The sequence below is a fragment of the Podarcis tiliguerta genome (assembly GCF_965153285.1).
Source record: "Podarcis tiliguerta genome assembly, chromosome: 13".
Classification (NCBI taxonomy): domain Eukaryota; kingdom Metazoa; phylum Chordata; class Lepidosauria; order Squamata; family Lacertidae; genus Podarcis; species Podarcis tiliguerta.
Genome location: NC_139546.1, coordinates 53,418,864 through 53,442,165, shown reverse-complemented (window position 1 = coordinate 53,442,165; position 23,302 = coordinate 53,418,864). Strand labels below are relative to the sequence as shown.

At 55.1% G+C, this 23,302-nt stretch overlaps 1 protein-coding gene and 1 long non-coding RNA gene across 5 annotated transcripts in view; one reads left to right on the top strand and one right to left on the bottom strand.

The window, feature by feature from the left end:
- The window catches only part of LOC310663219, a 171,064-nt gene that overhangs the window by 84,817 nt on the left and 62,945 nt on the right, over positions 1-23,302 (top strand). The window lies entirely within an intron of this gene.
- On the bottom strand, positions 1,735-17,529 carry NAT16 (N-acetyltransferase 16 (putative)). Of its 3 annotated transcripts, XM_083410680.1 has the most exons (5): positions 17,375-17,524; positions 12,023-12,160; positions 8,175-8,393; positions 5,015-5,239; positions 1,735-2,662 (listed from the first exon to the last, which is right to left on the bottom strand). In XM_083410680.1, the coding sequence occupies exons 3-5, from the start codon at positions 8,361-8,363 to the stop codon at positions 2,105-2,107; spliced, it is 972 nt and encodes a 323-aa protein (XP_083266806.1). In that variant the 5' UTR covers positions 8,364-8,393; positions 12,023-12,160; positions 17,375-17,524; the 3' UTR covers positions 1,735-2,104. The 3 variants fall into 3 exon arrangements, with proteins under 3 accessions (XP_083266806.1, XP_083266807.1, XP_083266808.1); XM_083410681.1 differs by lacking the exon at positions 12,023-12,160 and having other exon boundaries at positions 17,375-17,529; XM_083410682.1 differs by lacking the exons at positions 12,023-12,160; positions 17,375-17,524 and adding an exon at positions 5,682-5,874 and having other exon boundaries at positions 8,175-8,311.

The window sequence follows — 23,302 nt, the reverse complement described above, 5'->3', positions numbered from 1 at the left end:
CTTGCAGGGGCCAACCAGGTGCACATTATGGGTAACTCACGAGCAGGATGGGGGCCCAAGAGCAACTCTTCCCCTCCTGTGGCCACCAGAGCTGAACACAATATTCCAAAGGCGGTTGCAAGATATACTGCCCGGTATCTCCTAAAGACGTTTCAAATGAAGCCGCCAATCTTAAGTGGAAAAAACGGTGGCTTTTTGTAATGCGTAGATATAGAGCATCTATCTTTAGGCTGTTGTATTTCTTTTGTTAACGGCCCCATGTGCAAGGACACGTTTGCGGAAAATGCAGTGTATAAATAAATATGTCTTGTTATGGAGCGCTCAATCCACAGAGAAGGCGACTCTTGAATTCTGGGTCATGGGTTTGAGTCCCAGGTTGGGCTAAAGATTCCTGCATTGCAGAGGGTTGGGCTAGATGACCCTGGGGATCCCTTTCCAGTTCTATGATTCTGTGAATGTGTGTGAGAGAGAGACAGTGAAAATTCCCTCCTAAAGAACCTGCTAATCGTTATTTCTAATGGGGCAGAACAGCCAAGCAAAGGCGTTTAGTAGGGGCAGGTGGTTAGAGGACGGTCACCCACCAGGAGTGACTGGCTAGCTGATAATCATCATCATCATCATCATCTAAGCCCACCTGCAAGGCAGAATAGAAGCCCCCCTCCACCCCATCTCTCCTCAAAATTGGCATCACCTCCAGACATGTCACACACAGAGAGCAGGATATCAGTTTCCCACAAACCAAAGGAAAGGCAGGCAGGTGTGTATTTTTTTTGGGGGGGGATGGTGTTGTGTGTGTTCTGGGGTCACCCGTCAGCTCCGCCCCCCCGGGACCCGGCAGGCAGGCCGCCACGCGCAGCGCAAGAAAGCTCCCCACACATTTTGCACACCATAGATTTATAAATATATCTCCATTTACAAGAATCTAATATTGCACGTTAGTCAGTCTGAAAGCGGCGCTAGGGGGAAAGGCTGGGGGGAGTGCAAGGCAAGATCACGGGGAGGGGGCAGGTGGGGGGGGGTCCGCCAAGCCCCGCAAGGTCCCTTCTGCAGGGGCCGGGGAGGTCGCGGCGACCTTGCTGCCTTCCGCCATCAGTCATCACATCACCGGCCTCCATCGCCACGTCAACCGTTGCCAGGCGCCGCCCCGTGCGTCAGCCTCGTTGCTAGGCTCCCTCAGCCGCTGCCATGTCAACCGTTGCAAGGGGGGGCGCCTCCTCCGTCACCATGTCAGCTGTTGCTAAGCGCCTGGCTGGGGGGGGGGGAGGAAGTAGGGGGCGGAGGGGGGCTGCACAAGTGAAAGGGGCTATTGCTGTGCGACTATCGCTGCCCCCCACCCGAAAACACACACTATAGTCTGGGAGGAGCCAGTGGCTCTCTGGTGGTCCCAGGACCTCATATTGACCTCCCTTAAAAGTGTCTGCTGCACCACAACGTCCAGGAGAACCCCCAGCCTCCGTTTTAAAGAAAGCCAGGTTTCTAGTCCTCATGGACCTAGAGATGAGCTTGCAGTGATGGGATCTGTTGCAGGTGGAATCTCAGCGGCTCATGATTACCATAGCCAGGGCTGCAAAGAGCAGGTGGAATCTAGGCCAAACGGCTCTTGGTTTCTCCACAGCGCTAAGACCTGGATTGTTTGATTATTTATCTCAAAAGATAGGCAGCCGCAGAGGCCCCCTGCTCTCTCTCCCACCCATGGGTGCCTGCTGCTTGGGGTGGGGGGTGGGCAAGGCTTTGCCAAGGACCAGCCAGCCGCTCTGGCGAGAACCTCCTCAAGGGCCCACCACCCCCAATTTCTCTGCTGCTGCCCCATCCATCTCCCTGGACCGAACCACCCACATTGCTAACTGCTGCCCAGGGAAGGAGGGGAGAACTGGGGTTTCATCCTCTACGTGGAGGGGGGGGCACTGGGTTTGGGTCGGGGTAACCAAGTATTTCCAGGATAAAATGTTAAAAGGCTCAGAAAGTGCTGCGTTGCAGGGGAGTGGGGGGAGGGAGGAGGGAGGGAGGGAGGGGAGAGGGAGGGGAGGAGGGGGCCCCGCCGCTCCTCCCTCTCCCCCCCACCCCTGAGCCCCCCGCCGCTGCCCCCTTGGCCTCCCCCAACCCCTCAGATGTCGGACTCCAGCAGGTACTGTTCGGTGTAGTCCTTGGCCAGCTCCAGGCCCAGGGCCGATTGGCAGAAGGTGGCCATGTCTAACCACAGGGCCGGCTCCAGGAAGAGCTGGCACATGACCTTCCCCTGCTGGGCGGCCGGCACCTGGAGGCGCAGGTGGTGTAGCAGCTGGCTCTTGACGTGCGCCAGGTCGTGCCCGAAGGCGTCGATGTTGAGGTAGAACCAGTCCTCCCCCAGCGGGATGGGGAAGGGCCGGGTGCTGAGCGTGGCCACGGTGGGGCGGGCCTTCTGGTCGACCACCCAGCAGAGATCCTTCTTCATCAGCAGGCCCAGGTTGCCGGCGGTGGCCTTGAAGGGTTGCCAGTCTTGGATGATGGTCTGGTTGGGCAGAACCTCCCGCTGGAAGGACTCCTGCAGGACCACCTCGGGGACCTCGCTCTCCAGGAGGAGCTCAGACGGCTCCGGGCAGAAGCCGGCCTCGGCCAGCGCCAGCACCACAGCGTCAAGGCGGGAGAGGAGCTCTTGGGCATCGAAGCGCACCAGCAGGATCCCCTGGAGAGAGGGAGGAAGAGGAGGAGAAGGAGGAGGAGGAGAATTCAGAGCAGGAGAAGGAGGAGAAGTTCCACCAGGTGGTGGAGGAGGTGAAGGCAGTCTCCTCACCTGGAAAGGTCCTGAGATGGAATCAGAGAGTTCTTTCTCGGGATTTGTCCACAAGCAACCCAGGACCATAGGCCAACTGAAGGCAGCTCTACCTTCCGAGACAGAGACAGCCCCACCCCACAGCTCTCTCTTTGCAGGCTCCCCACCCCACCATGTGGGGCCTGACCTCAGTCCTGAAACACGCATGGGAAGAGGGGGCATGGCCGGTTTGCCCAAACCGGGTTCTTAAGCTGAGAGGCTGCCACAACAAAAGGCTCTCAAGATGGAAGGCGAGATGTGCCAAATTGTGGCACCACTGAAATTTGAAAGCCCAGAGTCCACCGCTTGGGATGGGGGGCAGCTGGCAGCTGCACCCCAGAACCTATTTGACACAGGTTCAAGGACCCAGAAGGCTGGCTGAGCCTCTTCAGAAAGCTCCACCCCTCACTCCACTTTGGGACGGGGCCCTGGAGTCATAGAACTGCAGGATAGCTGTGTGGGTTAGAGCCTGGTGCCGATAACGCCAAGGCTGTGGGTTCAATCCCCATATCGACCAGCTGCATATTCCTGCATTGCAGGGGGTTGGACTAGATGATCCTGGGCTCCCTTCCTGTGGGATTTTGAAATTGAAATACTTGATTGTCACTTGTACAACTTGTATACAGTGAGATTACAAGAGCACCCCCCACTCAGCTCTCTTAGTCTTAATTCCCCTCGTTTACTAACGCACACCCACCAAACCCGAAAGTCAGTTGCCCTGTTGTTATCTTTTCATTCAGCAGCCTAACAGCCCACGGATAGAAGCTGTTCTTTACCCTGTTGGTGCGACTAATCCTGCTTCTATATATCTTCTGCCCCAGGGGAGGAGATCAAGAAAGTGCCGGCCAGGGTGTGAATCATCCCTGAGGGTTTTCCTCACTCTCCTGAGGCAACCTTCTTCCGCTATTTCATCCGGCAGATTCACAGGACAGCCCATAATATCTTGTGCTGTATTCACCACCCTCTGTAGGCACTTCCTATCAGTTGATGTCAAACCAGCGTCCCACACCGTGATGCAGTAGGAAAGGACACATTGCAATGCAATCAAACCAACGATTCAGGTTTTCTAGACAGGCACATGGTGGGCGCTGGGAGGACTCTGTGAGGGACACCCCCTCTGTGCCCTGACGGGGTGGGGGGCGTAGCCAGGTATCTCCTCCCACCTGCCTGCGAATATCCTCTTTCTTCTCTTTTTCCATCACTCTTCCCAACAAGCCAACATGTAAGAACATCTGCATGTCTGAGCTCCAAAGCTCAGACATCGCTTTAAGCTGGACTGAAGGATGTCTTGGAAACTGAATTAGCATTTTAAGCCGGCCTGAACAAAGCTGCTGTATCAGTTACTCTTCAGTCGTACCTTGCTTCTCAAACGGAATCCGTTCAAACACCTAGAAAATGTTCGAAAACCAAGGTGTGGCTTCCAATTTTCTGCAGGAGCTTCTTGCACTCAATCAGAAGCCATGGAAGCCGCGTCAGACGTTCGGCTTCTAAAAAACGTTTGGAAACTGGAACACTCACTTCCAGGTTTGCGGTGTTCAGGAGCCAAGACAGATGAGTACCAAGGCGTTTGAGAACCAAGGTACGACTGTAAATCCTCTTTTTACAAGATTGTTTGTGTGCGATTATTATTTTAAGGGAAGAAAAGTTGGAAAATACCAGGAAAAACCAGTCTGCCTTAAAGCAATCCTGGATCGCTTAAACCAAAAGCCTAAAACATGGGTAGGCAAACTAAGGCCTGCGGGCCGGATCTGGCCCAATCACCTTCTAAATCCAGCCTGCAGACGGTTTGGGAATCAGCTTGTTTTTACATGAGTAGAATGTGTCCTTTTATTTAAAATGCATCACCGGGTTATTTGTGGGGCATATTTTTTTTCCAAAATATAGTCCGCCCCCCCCCCAGGTCTGAGGGACAGTGGACCGGCCCCCTGCTGAAAAGCTTTGCTGACCCCTGGCCTAAAACTTGCCTCTCTAAGCTGCTAAGGGATGCTCTCTGCTGAACTCACAAGGAAGGATCTCTAATGCTCTCTCGGCATCTATTCACATCCCTACAATCCCAACTTTACAAGTCTACGATCTCTTAATGCTGGGTCGCCCGGTTCAAGCCCTGGGAGCTCCCCTGCCAGCCAGGCTTGATCCCCAGTGTCTCTGTGCATGCGCAGAGTTCCTCCCTCCCTCCCTGTGCTCTGTCCCGGGGACGGCGTACCTCTGCCCACGCGGCTCCCTCACCTGCTTGGCGATGACGCGGTACTTCTTGAAGTCTTTGGGTCCCAGCTTGTCGTCCCGGGTCAAGCGTGACACCTTGACCCCGGGGTGCTTCTCCTTGACCATCTCTGAGCAGAAGCGCTGGAGGACCCCGGCCACCCCTTTCCCTCGCTCCCAGGGGGCCACGCGGAGCCCCTCCACCAGAGCCGTCTCCCCAGCGTCAATGATGTAGACCGACTGGAGCCCAATCTGGTGGTTGGGTTGGGTTGGGTTGGGGGGGGGACGGGAGGGATGGGGAGAGGGAGATATGGGGCAGGGGAGGGAGGAGGAGGAGGGGAGGGGAGAGAGCAGAGAGTTTAACCCTTAGTGCGCTGCACCAAGTCACCTACAATCTTGAAAAAATCTGTAATTGGAAAAAAATGGTGGCGTTAATTAAACAAAGTTAGGTGAGGGAGGGGGCAGGTGGGGGCGGGCGAGGGGGGGGTTGGGCAAGGATGGAGGCAGAGAGAGAGAGAGGTCTGGGGTGGGGGGAGACCGCTGTTCAAATGCCAAGCGTTGGCACACATTTTTAAGCAATTACATGAAAAGAGAACAACAACAAAAATATACAGGCATATAGAGGGGTTTATATATAGAGATATATATATTTATATATAGGGAAGATCACAGAGTAAGCTGATCATACTAGTACCATTGGACGGGGCCCTTTACGCTACGGGGTCTCAAGAGCAGAGACACAGAAAGAGGGAGACATTTATTTTGGAAACTTGGGTCCAGAGGCCGAACTGTAAGGATTTAGGATCCGCGCTGCAGCAGCCCCTCCACGGTTCCTCCGAGGGAGCCCCCGCCACCTTCCTGGACGGGGGGCCTGATCCCCCACACACCTACGTGAATAAAATCCAGCGAAAATCATTCGGTTTTTATCCATTGCTTTTTTTTTCTTTTTTAAATTATTAAAAAAAATAGAGAGAAAGAGAGAGAAAGAGATAGGGAGGCAGAGAGAGAGAGAAAGGAAAAGTCCAGAATGAAGCTGGAAACAGAATCCCATTAAATCATCAGTAGACGGGAGAGAGAGAGAGAAAGAGAGAGAGAAAGAGGGTGAGGAACGCCCAGGCACCGGAACTGGAGGAATTGCAGTTGGGAAGGGTTCCCCAAGGTCATCTAGCCCAGCCCGGGAGTCACCGTTAAGCGGCCTGCGGGTTTGGGCCAAGGGAGGGGCGATGGAAGGCGTGCCAACCTCTTTCCATCCTCAGGTGACCGCAGCAAGCGAGGGCTTTCATGCCCAACCCTTGCCTTGGAGGCACACAGCATCCTCAGGATATAATAATAATAATAATAATAATAATAATAATAATAATAATAATTGGACCATCTAACAGCCCACAGAGAGAAAGGCTATAAGGCTACAGTTCTCCCCCAAACAGTCCAGACTAAGATTTCATGCAGGATGACCCGTATGTGTTTGAGATTTGCAGATTTTGGGAAACATCCCATAATTTTTTTTGGGGGGTGCTCCCCCACCACACACACACATTGCCCTTACCAAGTGCCATAAGGCTAAGGGGGTCCAATCGCATCCATCCTGTAGGATTTAGGCTCCCACTTAAATTGGCACAATCGACTGGCGCCACTGAATGGAGTTTGGCTCCATTTCTCAGCCGCTCTCCCCCCCCCCTTTTCCCGGAAACACCCCCCCCCCGGACAAGGAGGGGGCGAGTGCGAAAGCCACGTCCAGTTTCGGTGCCAGCGTTACACCCGCGTGTGCGAGCGACAGACTTACCCATAAGCTCCAGGCACCCCCAATTTCCCCACCCCAAACCCGCTATGTGTGAAGAGTGCGATCCTGGGGGGTGGGCCACAAAGGACCCATTTTCTCCGCGCCCCCCCCTGAAGCTGGCACCAGGGGCACAGAAGTGGGAGGGGGCGCCAGGAGGCCTCGGGCTGCTCAGGACCCTGCTATGGAGCAAAAGGCACAGAAGATGGCAGGAGCAAGCGCTTCCTCGGAAGATTTGCCTGGATCGGGGCCGTGGAAATGCAGTTTGCCTCCCCCAAGCGTAAGGAGGCCAGGAGACCCCTGAGGAAGCTGGATCAGGCCAGTGGGGGCCCAACTAGTCCAGCATCCGGGGGCCAAACAGGTGCCCCAAAAGGTAACCCACAATCAGGATTCGAACCCGGGTTCCGAATGCCCTCTTGCAGATTCCAGTTGCCTAGGCATGAATTTCTCCAGTCCTCTTTTAAAGCCACCCGAGTTGGCAGCCATAGTTTATCTGTGCCCTGTATGAAAAGCGGCTTCCTTCTCTCTGCCCTGAATCGCCAGCACCAGATCCCCTGGGTGATCACGAGTTCCTGCGTTAGGAGAGAGGGAGGAAAGCCTTTTTCGCTTCACTTTCTCCTCGCTCTGCATAATTTCGCAAACTCCCTCCCCAACGCAGCCACCTTCCCCGTACAGGGGAGTCGCTCATCTCCCTCGATCGCTTTGGCTGCTCTCTTCTTTCTCCAACTCTGCGACATCCATTTTGGGGTGAGGCATCCAGAACGGCACACCCTATTATTTCAAATGTGGTTGCGCAATGGCTCTTTTCCTATTGATCCCTACCCTGCCAGAGATACTATATCATTTGAATCACCTCCATGGTGGTTTTGTGGTTATAGATCACATTTCCCCTTTCTTTTTCTTTGCAGAATCATAGAGAGGGACCCTAAAGGTCATCCAGCCCAACCCGGGAGATGCAGGAATCACAACTGAAGCACCTGGCCTCTCCTTAAAAACCTGCAATGAATCGTGGGAACTGTAGAATTGGAAGGGACCCCCAAAGGTCATCTTGCTCAACCCTCCCTGCAAGGAGCCGCAGCTAAATTTCATTTGCAGGCTCTGAGGGGTTTTGCTTCTGCTTACTGCCGTTCCTATTTCCCATGCAGGAAAACAACAACAGTAAGGCTAGAAGAGTTGCAAGGGACCCCATGTGGTCATCCAGCCCAACCCGCTGCAATGCAAGGATCCTGTCAGGCAGCGACTTAGTCCGAGTTGCTCCATAGCAGCACCCACCAAGACGACACCCCCCGTCCATTTCAGCCCCCCAGGTGGCAGAGGTCCTCTCCCCCCAGCCTCCCAGGGACCACCGTGGGGGCCCTGGGAGGGGGGAGAGGATGCATCTGGCCGGCCCGGCCCCCCCACCGCTCTCACCACAGCTCCGTTCTTCTTGGCCAGGACGACGGTGCGGTTGGGCTCCCGGATCCAGGCATGGTAGCGGCTGGGTAGGTAGTCCAGCCCCCCGTAGATGCCCTTCGACATGGCCAGGACTTCCTCGAACTCCTTCTCGGTGGCCACCACAAACTCCAGCTGCGAGTCGGCGCTGGGGCTCTCCAGCTTCATGTCTACACGCGGGGCTACAGACTTGTGCGGCTGCAGGGAGATAAACCTCCATGAAAACCACCCTGGGGGGGTCTCTGCGCTGGCCGGGGGTCCCCAAGCGCCAAGGGCCTCTGAAAACAAGCCGGTTAGACAGACACAGAAGGGCAAGGAAGGGGGGGCGGCACTCCAGGCGCTTTGCTGCCTGGGGAGGGAGGGGGAGACGTGGCCCCCGCCCACTGAAACCCACAGGTCCCAAATCCCAAAGGGACCGGCCTGGCAGTGGGGCATTTGGTTGCGGTCCCTGCCCTGGAGGGGGTTGGGATGGATGACCCTCGGGTCCCTTCCACCTCCAGTTCTGCGATCCCTGCCGGATCAGGCGAACACCACATCTAGAATTGGAGAGTCGAAAGGGACCCCGATGGCCGTCTAGTGCGGAATTGTCCAGCCTCCTGTTCTCTCGGGTGCCTGTTATGGGATCCGAGTGCGAGAGCTGAGCTCGCCCCTCTCCAGAGACTGGCATTTGCTGCCTCTGATCGGGGAGACAGACCGTTGAGGCCAGGAGCCCATGATGGGCTTCTCCTCCTCCTCCTCCGTGAATTTGTCCGATCCTCTTTCCAAGTTGGTGGCTCTTGTGGGAGGGAGTTCCATAGTCTAATGAGTGCTGCGTGTGGAATCTTCCTGGAATCCGTCCTGAATCTGCCCCCCTTGGGAGATCAAGCTGGGGGAATGTGGGGCAGGCCATGTTTAGCACTGCAAACATCCCAGTTAGCTTCTAGAGTAGGATTCCTCCCCACCCACCCAAAAAAATCTCTGCCCTGCTTACAGTTCCTCTCTGTGGCTCTTCTCTTATTTCTACCTGGTTGTTTTGAGACGTGTCCCCCCCCCCCCCACAGAGCCACACCTTAAGATGCCATTCTGGACCGGAATGTTTTTTAGGGCGCATACAAAATACAAACAAGCAGATGTCTTATTATGGGCTGCTGCCTTTGTTCCTTAAGGCCGGTGTGTCAAAGCCAAACCCTTCGCTGTTGCCGCTTCATCCGAATCGTGTTTGCAGGAAAAACAAACGTTTCAAGGCAAAAGAAGAAAGTAAAAGGAAAGGGGGGGAAGTGTGTTTTTCAGAAAGGTGAGGTCAGCAAAGGTAAGTTCTCTTCATGGAGGTATAATGTTCATCCACTGACACCCACCCACTCCGGAAACTGGGATTACTGGGGAAACTAAGATGGGACATCCCATGTTTCTGATTTTCCAGCTCTGTGCAGAATAACGAGACTCAAACCGTGTGAACAGGACTCAGCTGGGATACGGAGATGTGCTCTGGTCCTTCTCAGCCTCCCCCCAAACTCTCCCTGCCAATTGTCCCGTCAGGTGAAAAATCCAGGTAACCCTGGAAGCACCGCCAGGGCAACAAGATCCATTTTACCTGAAGTGTCACAACAGAAAACCCTCCCCTCCCCAAATCAGGTGCGCTGAGCCTGTGTCCCACATGGAGCCCCCCCCATAACCTGGGGGCCGCTCTCCTGATCTAACCAGCGCAGAACTAGCCTCTCTGTGTTCCTGCAAGCTTCCCACCCCCAGGGAGAGGCGTGGAAGGGTAACTTCAGAAGAATGTCAGCACAACCTGCTGGATGAGGCCCAAAGCGGCCCATCTAGTCCGGCATCCTGTCCCCACAGGGGACAACTCAATGCCTCAACTGGGAAGCCCCCAAGCCAGGACCCGAGTGCAAGAACCGCACTCTCCGCCCCTCCCAAGGTGGTTTTCAGCCACTGGTATTCAGAAGCATTTACCGCCTCTGACTGTGGAGAGAGGAAACAGACCTTTCCTCCTCCGTAAATTTGCCTCCTCCTCTTTCGCAGCCATCCAAGTTGGTGGTGCCCATTGCCTCTTGTGGCAGGGAGTTCCGCAGTTGCGTAGAGAAGGGCTTGCTTTTCTCTGTCCTGAATCATCCAACATTGGACGTCCACAATAATAATTTATTATTTATACCCCGCCCATCTGGCTGGGTTTCCCAGGCCACTCTGGGCGGCTTCCAACAAAACACTAAAATACAATAACCTATTAAACATTAAAAGCTTCCCTGAACAGGGCTGCCTTCAGATGTCTTCTAAAAGTCTGGTAGTTGTTGTTCTCTTTGACATCTGGTGGGAGGGCGTTCCACAGGGCGGGCACCACCACCGAGAAGGCCCTCTGCCTGGTTCCCTGTAACTTGGCCTCTCGCAGTGAGGGAACCGCCAGAAAGCCCTCGGAGCTGGACCTCAGTGTCCAGGCTGGACGATGGGGGTGGAGACGCTCCTTCAGGTATTCTGGGCCTTTGAGGCCGTTTAGGGCTTTCAAGGTCAGCACCAACCCTTTGAATTATGCTCAGAAACTTACTGGGAGCCACAAGTTCTAAATGACAACACTTTCTCTTCCGTTGGCTTGTCAGCTATGCCGAAATATAGTTCGGCTACGTGGTGCCTGAACCTTTTCCCCGCCCTGAATCTTCTAATGTTCTCACACACCGGCTGGTTAAGTGGGCAGCTGTAACTGCGGCCAGACCAGAGGAAGTGAGAATGTCGTAATCTGAAGGGTTCTGTGTTATCTGAAAGGGGGCGAAGGCTGCAGAGCCCAGAGGCGGGTGGGCAGAGTGAGTTTTTGGACTGTGGGAAGGAGAAAAGGCCCAGCTTGTTGATTTAGGCAGCCTTCCCCCTTGTTTTGGGAGTTGAAGCAACGGCCCCAGCCCTTGTTCCACCACAAAATGAGCATCGATCTACAGGAAAAAATCGGGGGAGCCTTTTCTCATCCAGGAAAGCACTAGCCTGCACCCCAATTTTCTGGTGGAAGCAGTATTAAGTCAAGGGAACAAACAGCTCCTATCCTATCGCGTCCCGGCCACAGCCCGACCCCCCTTGCTTAACTCCAGTGGGCTTACTCAGAAGTAGGTGCGTTGTCAGCTTAGGAACTTGCTCCCCCAACCCCACCCCACATTTGCCAAGCGTGGGAACTTAAGAGAAATTGAAAAATGCCTTCAGAGCCCTCCAGCCCCCCCATCAAAGAAGTGCTTAGGAAGGGGGTGCCAACTATAGCACACCCACAAAACTTTGGTGCCACCCAAAGCCGGGTTCTGAGGCTGTGGGGCGTATGACATCATGATCCCCACAACCTGGGGACCAAGCCGGAGCTCCTGCACTTAGGCGAGGGTCCCCCACCCCATTTATTCCAGACAGTACCTGAGTCCTATCAAACCACCCATTTTGCCGCTGGCACCTCAAAAACGAAGGTGCCCAGTGGGCCAAATCCACGATAACTGTCTGGGGATGGTTCCATTCCGTGTTGTGCATTAAGAAAGCGGGGTGCCCCCAGGCTTCCCTTTTCCCAGAAGGGGCTTACAACTAGACAGTTTGTCCCCCAGGTATGTTATTAGGAAGCAAAACATGCAGTCGGGGGGAAAGCCTCCCCCCCCCCAGGGGAGCCTCTTCTTCAAGGCACAGCAGGTTACAATCCTGACTCTTGCAGAAAAGGCCCCATTGATGTGGCCCTACTGCTGTTCGCTGTCCCTCCCCCAAAATCCAGAACTGCCTCCCTGCCCTTCCCCACAGCCCCCCCTCCCAGAGTCAGCCGCTGTGCCTTGAACCCCCTGTTCCCGCTACAGGCACTTGTGAGAAGTTCGACACCAGATGGAAACAAAAACAAAGGAAACCTCTGCTTTACGGGTCGTTGTTACTTGGCTGATCTGCTCCCAGGGACGCTCTCACTGGTGGGGAACTGGTGGTACTGGTTGTACTGGTGGTGGCGGCGGTGCTCCTGGCTCTGGCAGCCTCTGGCCTCAACCCAGGCGCTTTGGAGACAAAATCAGGACAATGAGGGAAGGGATTTTGAGTCAGGCTGCCTTGGGGTGAGCGGGATGAGGAGCAAATAGTGCTCCTAGCTGACTTTAAAAACACAAAAAAGGTCTGTGCTTCCATAAGACCAATCTCTCTCACGCACACGCACACCACACACAATTTCACCACTCTGCCATGGGATGATGCCTTGGGGGCATGTAAGCTCCCCAATCCCCTCATAGAGTTGATTGTATAGTTGGGACACCCCAAGGGTCATCCAGTCCAACCCCCCCCCCAATGCAGAAATCCTCGCCAAAGGATCCCTCCCAGGTGGCCCTCCAACCTCTGCTTAAAAACCTCCAGGGAAGGAGAGCCCACCACCTGCCAGGGGAGACCGTTCCACTGTCAAAACGGCTCTTAATGTCTTCCAAGTTCTTCCAGATGTTGACTCAGAATCGCCTTTCTTGCAACTTGAAGCCATGGATTTGAGTCCTACAGTCCAGAGCAGGAGAAAGCAAGCTGGCTCCTTTTCCCATGTGCCATCCCTTCAGATGACCTCTCTGTGGGAATGTTCAGGGATGCAGGAGAGGACATACTGTTTGATTATAGCCTTTCCAACTTGTGTTAAAAAGTTCACAATTTAGCAGAGTAACATTCCCCTTTTTAAACTCGCAGCGGATGCGTTTGCTCAGGCTCGCTAAAGCCTCTATAATAACTATTATGTTATTTTCCCCTTATTCCCTCATAAAAGATAAGACACGACACAGTCTTCTAAAAAAGTATAAAAGGTTTACTCACGCATCATTCTGTTCACAATAGGATCCATATCTCATAAGGAGACAGCCCCTTTGTCCTCTCTTGGCTGGAAGCCAAAAGGGCATCTTTGGCTAAGCAGATGTTGCTTCTTCGATGCATGTATGGCTGCCCTGCCCTGTGCTTTTGTCATTACCTGCACAGGTGAGGTCATGCCCACCTCTAGTCACATGCAGAGGAAGTCTGTCCCAGCCCAGGAGGAAACAGGAAGTTTACCTGCTGGTGGGACAAACATTCCTCCCCATGTGTAAACATGTTCTCTCTAGGAACGTTGTACTTGACTGCTCTTGTGTTTCACATCCCACACTCTCCATCTTCTCCAAGATAAACATCCCCAGCTCCTTCAACCATTCCTCACAAAGCTTGGTTTCCAGGCCTTTCGTCTTCTTGCTTGCCCTTTTCTGCGCTCCTTCTAGCTTGTCAACATCCTTCAACTGGGGTGCCCAGGACCAGATATGGGACTCCAGGTGGGGTCTGACCGAGGCAGAAGAGAGCAGCACTATGACTTCCCTTACTGACGGACACCACCCTCTCTGTGCCAGAGGAACTCAGAGAATCTCTCACGCCTGAAGAGGAACGGTTGAGGGAGTTGGGTCTGTTTAGGCTGGAGAAGAGAAGACTAAGAGATGATATGAGAGCCATCCTCAATCATCTGAAGGACTTTCTCATGGAAGATGGAGCAAGCTTGTCTCCTGCTGCTTCAGGAACCCCCGAACCAAGGGGTTCAAACTATACGAAGGGAGATTCCAACTAAACATCAGGAAGAACTTTCTGACGGTCAGAACCATCCGGCAGTCCCTCAGAAGATGGTGGGCTCTCCTTCCTTGGAGGTTTGGAAGCAGAGAGGTTGGGGGGGCACCTGTCATAGACCCTTCCAGCTTTACAATTCATCGTTCTAATAGGAACTGCAAGTTATTGTCTCCGCAAATTGTGACCTCTGGGCCTGGCGGGGGGGGGGGTGAGTGAAGGGGTCATGGAGGAAGAGACCAAGAGCTCAGCAAGCAGAAGAGTGGCTGATTTTGTGGGGTTGTGGCAAGGACAGACAGACAGACACACACACCCCGTGACCACAAGGGACACTGGAAACCCAAGCTCAGCCTTGGCTTGCAGGACCTGAGCTCCGGAAGCCCTTGACCCAGGTAAGGACTCGCACCTGAGACGCCGGGATCGCGTTTCCTCAGCAACTGATCATGAATATTCCATGCTGCGGAACTCGAGGCCTCTTCAGCCGGGAGACGAAAGAGGCCCCGGGAGAAACGAGGCCTGGAATATAAAACCAGGCGGAAAGACTCGAAAGACCGATATTTTCCATCTCCCTGCAGGTGGGTCAGAGGGATCCGTTTGCTCCCGCGGCAGGAGGGGCTTCACGTGAGGGAGATCTCATGTTCTCCCACCAATCCTCTCATCTCCAACGCCACCAGCCAAAGAACCGCGTTCATTGCCAGGCCTTGGAAGGAATCATGTGACACATGGCAAGAAGGAATGATTTCTGCTCACCTGCAAAGGGCACACAGAGGAGGGGCCTCTGTGCAACTCTGGGCATCAGGGGCAAACTGGCTGCTTTGGGAATGGGCTACTTATAGGGGCACTTGCACCCATGCAAGCCTGCCCCCACTACACCCTTGGAGAGCTGCATCTCAGGCCTGCTTAAGTGCCCCCGCCTGTGAAGGAGATTCAGCGGACAGGCCAGCCTCACAGCAGGGCCTTCTCAGCGATGGCCCCACAGTGACTAATAACAAGCTAAGCAAATGAATTCAGTTCCTGAGGAGGAGTCTGTCTGCCTCTTCTCCCCTGAGCCCCATGGGGACACCTCCACTGCCAAACCCTGAGGGCTGGTCCACAGAGGCTCCTCTGGGATCGAGAGAGCCCTGAGAATGGCATCTCCACACCTGGGAACCCCTTTGCCCCTAAGGAGACAACGGCTGCCAAAGGTGGAAGTGGCCTTTTAACTGCCAGGCAGCAACACTTTTTAAAGGGGGGAGGGCAGGTCAATGAATGTCCAGGCCTCTTATGAAACTCAGCCAGTCTCTCTGTAGAATCTTCTGAGGGCAACTTGGCTGTTTGGCCTCCGCTGGTGGTCCTGAACACACACAGAGACCTCCCCTCTGTTGCTGACCCTGGCCTGGGCTGAGCCGTCACCCCCTCCTCAGTGGCACAACACTGGGGCTTGGATTGTGACCGTCGTTGACAGCTGGCACCTGTCTGTCTGGAGAGACAATGGAGTGTGCCTCCAGGGGTGAAGTCAAACAGCACCGAAATGACCTCTCTGGGGCACAAGCGTGGGCCGTGGTGTCTGGGGGTCCTGGGCTGCCCAGATGACAAGACCCCCCCCCTCAGCCTCACTGGTGTGGTCCAAAGGAAAGAAGAGCAAGACACTGGGCACCGATTTGGCCACAGGAGCTGCTAGGAGGCGAACAAGGAACATCCCAACCATCACTGTGGATTTGTGTAGGGTTTACTCTCGAGATATCCCACATGGCAGCGGAGGTTGAGGATCCGAGTTTTCCTTCTCCTACAAGGGCTCCCTTCCCACGTGGATCAGGCCCACCTGCTTCCCTACACAGCAGATGCAGAAACCACCTTCTTGACCGCTGGACCCCTTCTTGGTCTCATGGACCAAAGGTGGACAAACTACCCCCAGAATGATGTCCCTCAGCAGAGGCCTTTTCTTTCGCCTAACACCCCACACGCCCCACTTTGATTATATGCCTGCACACACAGCTATAGACCCACTTTGTGGCACTCTGTCCTCAAAAGGCGTCTAGGAGATTTGCTTCCCATGAACAAATAAAGAAATATTGCTTGGCAGCTGGACTGGCCAAAGGGCTCCGCACCCTGTCCTCAGGATGGCCAACTACCCGCCCCCCCCCCCCCGGCGCTCTGCCCCCACCACCTTGCGATTCCTAGAAACTGCCCTGGCGCAGAGACTTCGCTGCGTTATCTGATTCCGGCAACAGAGGGAGAAGCAGGAAACGCGCCGCCTCTTCCCTGAATTTGCCTGCTCCTCTTTCGCAGCCGGCGAGGCGCTTCCTGCCGGAGGGAGTTCCGCAGTTTATCTGAAGAAGAGCTGCCGCCTTTTGTGCGTCTCGGATGACCCTGTGGGGTTATGCTGCGATGGGGCAGAGATATGTGTGGGGAGGACGTGGGGGGAGAGGCAGCCCCTCCACCTGTACGGAGGGGGGGGGAGAGGGGAAGCTGCGCCCCCCATACCCTTGGCGTGACCTCTGGCGCCGCGCTCCCCAACCCCCCACGATCAATCCCCATCGATCTGCACGGGGATTAATCAGGAACTGCCAAGACTGACGGGAATGGAAATTAACCAGGGGGGCCAATTAAAACGATCACCTCACCAGACTCCGCCCCCGCCCCCGATTCCCCAGCATTGAACCAGTTCCATATAAAGCAGATGGTGCTGGAGGGGGGGGCGCGGGGAGGGAGCAAGGAGCTTTGCAGCAACGCAGAGAGATCCCTGATGGCCCTCCCCACCCCCCCCAAAGATCTGACGTGGGGTGGGGGGGGAGGCAGGGGGGGTAGCAATGAGGCCCTGCTCCTCCTCCTCCTCCTTCATCTTTCCTGGCCGCCCTCCCTCCATCTCCCATCCCTCCCTCCCTCGCCCCCCCTCTGGGCTCCATCTGTGCCGATGACGCCCCCCCTCCCCAAGTCACATGCCCAGCCCTATAAATAGCAGGCACGAAGAAAGGAAATGTAACACCACCCCTCCCCTGGAAGTGGGGCGGGAGGGGGGGGGAGAGAGAAAGCGGAGCGGGAGGGGGGCACCTGAGAATTCAATGGGGATCCACGCCGCCAAGCATCTCTGGGCGAGCCGGCTGTTCGCCGCCTCCCCCCACCCCCCACAGGACGACCCACAGGCCCCCTCCCCAGGCAAAGCCACAGGCCCCCTGCGGGGAGGGGCTACTCTCCGAGGAGATGGGAGGCGGTGGCCGGAAATGGACCCCCTCTTATCTCTGGCCATTCCCGGGAGGGGCATTAATTGGCAGAAGAGGGGCGGGGGAGGGCATAGCCAGGAGCGGCTCCCCAAGAGATTTTGCAGCGGGGAAGTGATGGGGGCGTCGCTCACTTCGACGGGGGGGGGGGGACTCCCATCGGCAGCCGGGAAGAAGACAATGCCGGGAGGGTCCTGCAAGACTGGGGGTGGGGGAGAGAAATATGGAAGGAAGTCCTCGCTCAGCCCCCCTCCCTCTCAAAGATCAGGGCGGCTCCCAAGCCCCCTCCCATCTATTCTCCCCAGGCGACCCCCTTCGCGCACCTTCCCGAAAATCCTCCATGAGACCAATGTCCGTAAAATGGGTGGCCCTATAGAAACTCATTCCCCCTCCCGGAATGAAAAAGAACGCGGAGATTCTGGGCTGGTGGAGGTGAGCTGCGCCCCCCCCCCCCAACCCAATCCGCAGTACCTGCTGCGCGCAAGGAGAGAAGGAGAGCCGGGCGGGCGCCGGGAGCCGAGGCTGGGTCGGTCGCTCTTCCTCCTCCTCCTCCTCCTCTTCTTCCTCGGTCCCTTTTCGCCCAGGCTGCGCGCGGAGAACCCTCCTCCGCCTCCCCCTATAAAGATGGAGAGAAGCTCCGCCCACCGCCGGGAAGCCCCGCCCTCTCCTGGCCTCCGGGGCGGCGGGGGGTTCATCACTCCGGCGCGGTGGGGGGGGGCTCTCTCCCTCCTCTCCCGACGTCAGAGGCGAGGATGGAGGAGGCGAAAGTGGGGAGAGAGGGCATTTGGGGACAAGGGCGCAGGGCGGGGGGAGGACCCAGAAAGGAGACGGTGCTCACGACCCTCTTTCCCCCCATGCTCCCGCGCAGGCTTCGCTGGAAGGCGGCGCCCCCACCCCACCCGAATTAGCGCCGGAGACAGTAGACCCCCCCCATGGCACCTGTTATGCGCCCCCCCCCTCCAGAGCGCACCTGGCAGGTCGCGCAAGAGAGGAGTCCCCCAGCAGCAACAAGCAGGCGCGCAGCCAGGCTCGCGAGCCGCGACGGAATCGCGGGGCTGTAGAGTTGGAAGGGACCCCCCGGGGTCATCGAGACCAACCCGCTGCAATGCAGGAGGGAGAGGCCGCTTTGGACTGGCCCCCCAGCGAGGGCGTAGCCTTCAGAAGCTTCTCCTGAGCCAAACCTCTCAGACCCCGCAGCTGAAAACTCACTCTGTTCCCTGTCCGGTTTGGGTGCGGATTTTTTTATCGCCTCTGCTTTTTCTTTTAAATTAAAAGTGAGGTTCATTGTACGACCTTTAGGCGCCAGGCGGAAAAGTTCCTCTTCTTCCAAGCCTTTGACATCCCTTTTAAATGATGGGGAGGGGTTTTGAAGGGGGGGTATTGCATTTTGTGTGGGTTTTTCATCTTGCATTCGTATGCTGTAAACCGCCCTGAGATCTGCGGAGGGAGGGCGGTATACAAATTGAATAAATTACATTTTTCAAACCGTTAGTCTTAGACAAACTCGCGGGAGGTGCAGGACTCGAAACCCGCAGATCCGAAGGGAGCCCAGCGCCCTCCCAGGGGACTTGTAGGTTCACGCGCGCGCGGTGCGGTGCGGTGGCCTCCAGGGGCGCCCCTTTCCCGACTACCCCACGATCCCAAGTGGGGCAGCATGGAGGTGCCCCTTCTCCAGCCAGCACCACACGGGATTCCTAGATCTCCTTTCTGCTTCCTCTTCCACTCCTCTGCCCTCCGCTTCTGCTTTTCCTCTCTGCTTGAGCCTGATTCCGCCCTCACCTGGCGTATCATTCCTCTGCGGGCTCTTATTTCCTCTCTTTTTTCCTGCTCCTCTTTCCTCGCTCGATGACTTTGGCCCTTTGTCGTGCCGGCCGTGTGCTCTTCCTTCCTTCCTTCCTTCCTTCCTTCCTTCCTTCTTTCTTTCTTTCTTTCTTTCTTTCTTTCTTTCTTTCTTTCCTTCCTTCCTTCCTTCCTTCCTTCCTTCCTCCTTTCCTTTCCTTTTCTTCCTTCCTTCCTTCCTTCCTTCCTTCCTTCCTTCCTTTTTTTCTTTCTTTCCTTCCTTCCTTCCTTCCTTCCTTCCTTCCTTCCTTCCTTCCCAGCCACTGACACATGGCAGGGGTTGGACTAGATGGCCCTTGCGGGTCCCTTCCCTCTCCACCTCCAGACTTGCTCTCCTTCAGAGACTGTTCTCTGCGCATCCTCGTTCCCTCTTCCCTCTCCGGCTCCTGTTCCCCCCACGGTCCGCGAGCAGGTGCCTCTTCCGGGAAGCCCCTGAGCAAAACCTCGTCCTCTTCTTTATCTAGTCAGAGAAAGCAGAATTTAACGTGGAAAAAAGATTGTTTATAAATATACAACCTTTAATAACTATATAAAAGTATGGAATTAATAAAGACATCCACACAGAACATTCATGGGGGAATCACAGCTATATTATAAGTCTACACTATATTCAAAGTTCTTTCGAGCTCTTTTGGATGCAGACTTATCAATTATTTCATTAAATTCAGTTTATCATTTTCTATGCAGAGAAGGCTTAGATCAGAAAACTGAACTTGATGAGGCCGCAGATCATTTTTTTTTTTTTAAATCCTTTTTTAGTCTGCTACAAAACAGTCTGTCACCAGCACACAGGAACAATATGTCAATTCCACATTTGGAAACGCCACCCGAATTTTCTCCAGGAATATTATTGGATACACCTCTTGGTGGCTGAAATTTTCTTTCTCAAGGTGAGCTTGTTTGACCTGCAGGCGGAAGTGCAAAAGTTCATCGGCTAGACTAAGGCCAACAGCCTTTGGATATTCTTGCTTTAACATCTTGACGCCATTGTGAATCCGATCCTTGCTTGCTCGCAGGTTCACCAAAAATGAAAAATTGCCAGCTTCCCTCCTCCACACCGTTGCACGTCTGTCTCGGTTGGACACCAGAGCATCCATGACAGGGATAAATAGATTTACCCTAAACTTGCCTCTTGCAGAAAGTTCGTCTGAGGCTTCAAAGCTTGTCTCAGCTTTCTTTTGGGGGTTTTTTTCGTACTCTCTGCCTTCTTTTGACAGTTTTGTATTCTATATCCGGTAGAGTAAATGTCGCTTGCTGTTCAACTTCATCAAAATTGGCCTGACTGATACGAACTGCAAGAGTGAGCGGTAAATATTTGCACATGCGCTCCGTGAAATTTGCAAAAAGGGCCTTGCTAACTTTGTGAAATCTGAAGCATGGAAATGAATTCAAATTCTCCCATTTTTTTGCAGAAGATTTTCCGCCTGCCATCTAGAAGCTCCTTTCTCAATTTCATCACAGTAAATATGCTTGAGGGCTTCAACAATAATAGAAACCATACAATTGCAGAGTTGGCTTGAACCTCCCATCTTGTGTCTGATTAAATGTTTAGGAACTTCTAACTCAACAAGCATATTTTCCCCCCAGCTGAGAAAAAAAACAATAAAGCTCATGTATTGTTGCAAATCAATCAATCAATCAATCACTGCATCCAGGCCTGGGTCAACTGCGGTTGGTCCAACTAGATTTAGGGGGATTGTCCAGAACATGGAATAAACTTTGCAAGCTTGTTCCTTCCCAGATTTTTGTTGTTGAATGCCCTTATGTTTTCCAATCAAAATATTGTACTCTACATTTACTGAAATCTATTTCAAGTTCACTGATGTAGTATTAGCTGCTCAGCCGTACTTTCACTGGTGTGATCTTCCAGCTCGATGAAACTCAGGAAGCATTCAACTGGTAATCCATCATCACGAAGAGAAACAGATCCAACAATGACAGGAAGTCGATCGATATTGGAAACATATCAGGGGTTGAATCGACTGATAAACTGAAACAGTCTGCCTGTCGGATACCTCCCTCTGAAAGGATGGTTTTGCCTTGGTCAGACGACCCAAACTGGAGTCCTGTGTCCAGTTCTGGGTTCCACATTTTAAGAAGGATATTGACAAGCTGGGAGGGGGGCAACCAAGGTGACCCAGGGTCTGTGAACCAAGCCTGATGAGGAACGGTTGAAGGAGCTGGGGATGTTTAGCCCGGGAAAGAGGAGTCTGAAAGGAGAGATAAGAGCCATCTTCAGATATCGAAAGGGCTGCCCCATAGAAGAGGGAGCAAACTTGGTTTTTCCCTGCTGGGGGAGGACCAGAACCAATGGAGTCAAAGTACAAGGAATGAGACGTGAGAGCTGTTCGACGGTGGAACAGACTGCCACGAGAGGCGCTGGACTCTCCTTCCTTGGAGGCTGGATGGCCACCTGTCATGTATGATCTAGTCGAGATTCCTGCATGGAAGCGGGCTGGACTAGATGACCCTAGGGGTCCCTTCCAACTCCGCAATTCTCTTCTGCTCTCTGCCTCCTGCCGCCTCAAGGAAGGCGAGTCCAGCTCCGGAGGAGAGAGGCTGGGCAGCCTCCGGAAGAGAAGCGCCGCCGCCGCCGCCGCCTTGCAAGGGCCTGCCCGGAGCGCCTGGCACGGCCGACCTCGTGGCGCAACGGTAGCGCGTCTGACTCCAGATCAGAAGGCTGCGTGTTCGAATCACGTCGGGGTCAAGAGCAGCGGGCGCCCAGCGGGGGCTCCTTTTGCGCGGCTGGCGGGGGGGGGGGGGGGACACGCGGCCGAGGCGCTGCTCCTTTTCAGCCCGGAAGCGCGTGCGCTGCCTGCCTCGAAGCCTTTGCGCGCGAGAGGAGGACGTCTCTGCACATGGTCAGAGGCGCTCCTTCTCCTCTGCTGGGAGCTGAGAAGGAGACGCAAGGGTTCGGCGTCCTTCGCAACTGCCTCGAAGCCTATACATGGAAAGGGAACACTCTGCACATGGTCAGAGGCGCTCCTTCTCCTCTCGAAGCCTATGCATGGAAAGGGAGCACTCTGCACATGTCCAGATTTCTCTCGCTCTCTCCTTTGCAACCTTGCAACCAAGTTGCAACCTTGCGGAGCTGAGAAGGAACAGAACCGCAAGAGATCTTCTTCTACCCCACAGCATCCTTCGGGGCTCGGACTCCCAGACCCCGCCCTGCGTGTGCTGTGCCCCCCCCCCCCGTTGGAGGATGGCAACCGACTGGAGTTTGGGTGCTGGCAGCCGGCGCGCCCCCCACCCCCGCGCCCTGTGGGTGGCCCCTTAACCAACCCTTGGCAGGCGATGGCAGGCAGGTCATTAGCGGGGGGGGGGGCAAGAGCAGCCAGGAACATTCCTCTCCCCCCCCCCGCGCGCACACAAAGCATCCCTCCACGACAAGCGCCCCATTGCATCACCCCGTGTGGCCTGGCACGGGTCCTCCCGCTCGTTAAAATGATGCAACGAAGTGGAAGGAGGAGGACGGCGGTGGGGGGCTGGCAAGTGGGGGGTTGGGGTGCGCGGGAGTGGGGTGGGAAGGAGAGGGGAAGAAGGGGAGGTCAATTAACCCAGCGGGCAGCATCCTCCCCCCCACCTCGCAGCCCCGCGGCGAATCGCAGAAGGGACACCCAAAGGTCATTCAGCCCAACCCCCGGCAGGACAGGCCAGGGTCGCAGCTAAAGGACCCCTTTGAGATTGCCCCACAGCGAAGCAAAAGGCAGGCCGGGGTGTATATAGGGGGGGGGGAGGAGAGGTCTGGCATTTCCCCTGCATTCCCGCCGTTGCCTCCAATATTCCGATTGGAGCCTCATCGGGGCAGGCACTCCTTTTGACATCTCATCTATTGCTTATAATGTTTGATGTATTACAGTATTTTAATATTTTTTGGGAAGCCGCCCAGAGTGGCTGGGGAAGCCCAGCCAGAAGGGCGGGGTATAAATAATAAATTATTACTATTATTATTATTATTAGGGAGCTGGATTTGGAGTCGGGGGTGGGGTCCCTCTCGCCTCTGCACCCCCCTCCCGCCACCCCGCCTCTTCTTTCCTTGTTGGACCCCCGGAATAGATCCTCTCTCTCTCCCTTGAACCGGCGTTTCTGCGCAAAACGAAGCAGCAAGAAAGGACTCCAGTCCGGGATTTCCATCTCCCGCCTTCTGTTCCGCGCCGGGTCTTGCGGCTCTCCCTCCGCCCTTGCCATGAACAGCTCCGGCCGCCGAGGGGGAAGGCAGCGCGCGGCGCCGTGGCTTAGTTGGTTAAAGCGCCTGTCTAGTAAACAGGAGATCCTGGGTTCGAATCCCAGCGGTGCCTGATGCTGCCCCGAGCGAGAGGAAGCGTCCCACATTTTCCACCCGGAGCAAAGCAGCCTCGCCTCTTTTAACCGCATCCTCTCGCTTTTGCGCTCCGGGGAAGGAAGGAAGGAAGGCGGCTCTCGCATCCTAACCCTCCAGAAATCCTGCGCAGGCCTGAGCGCCTCCTGCAAAGGCGGCCGAGAGCGCGTGGATCTGCGTGGCACGGCCGCGCAATGCAGCTCACCACCACGATACACGTGTCTCCCCGTTCACACACACTC

Bases quoted from the DNA above. Each gene is read 5' to 3' on its own strand.
- NAT16 (XM_083410681.1), bottom strand. From the start codon at position 8,363: ATGAAGCTGGAGAGCCCCAGCGCCGACTCGCAGCTGGAGTTTGTGGTG. The intron at 5,240-8,174 runs GTGAGAGCGGTG...CCCAACCACCAG, and splicing joins CCAAGAAGAACGGAGCTGTG to ATTGGGCTCCAGTCGGTCTA. The intron at 2,663-5,014 runs GTGAGGGAGCCG...CCCTCTCTCCAG, and splicing joins ACCGCGTCATCGCCAAGCAG to GGGATCCTGCTGGTGCGCTT.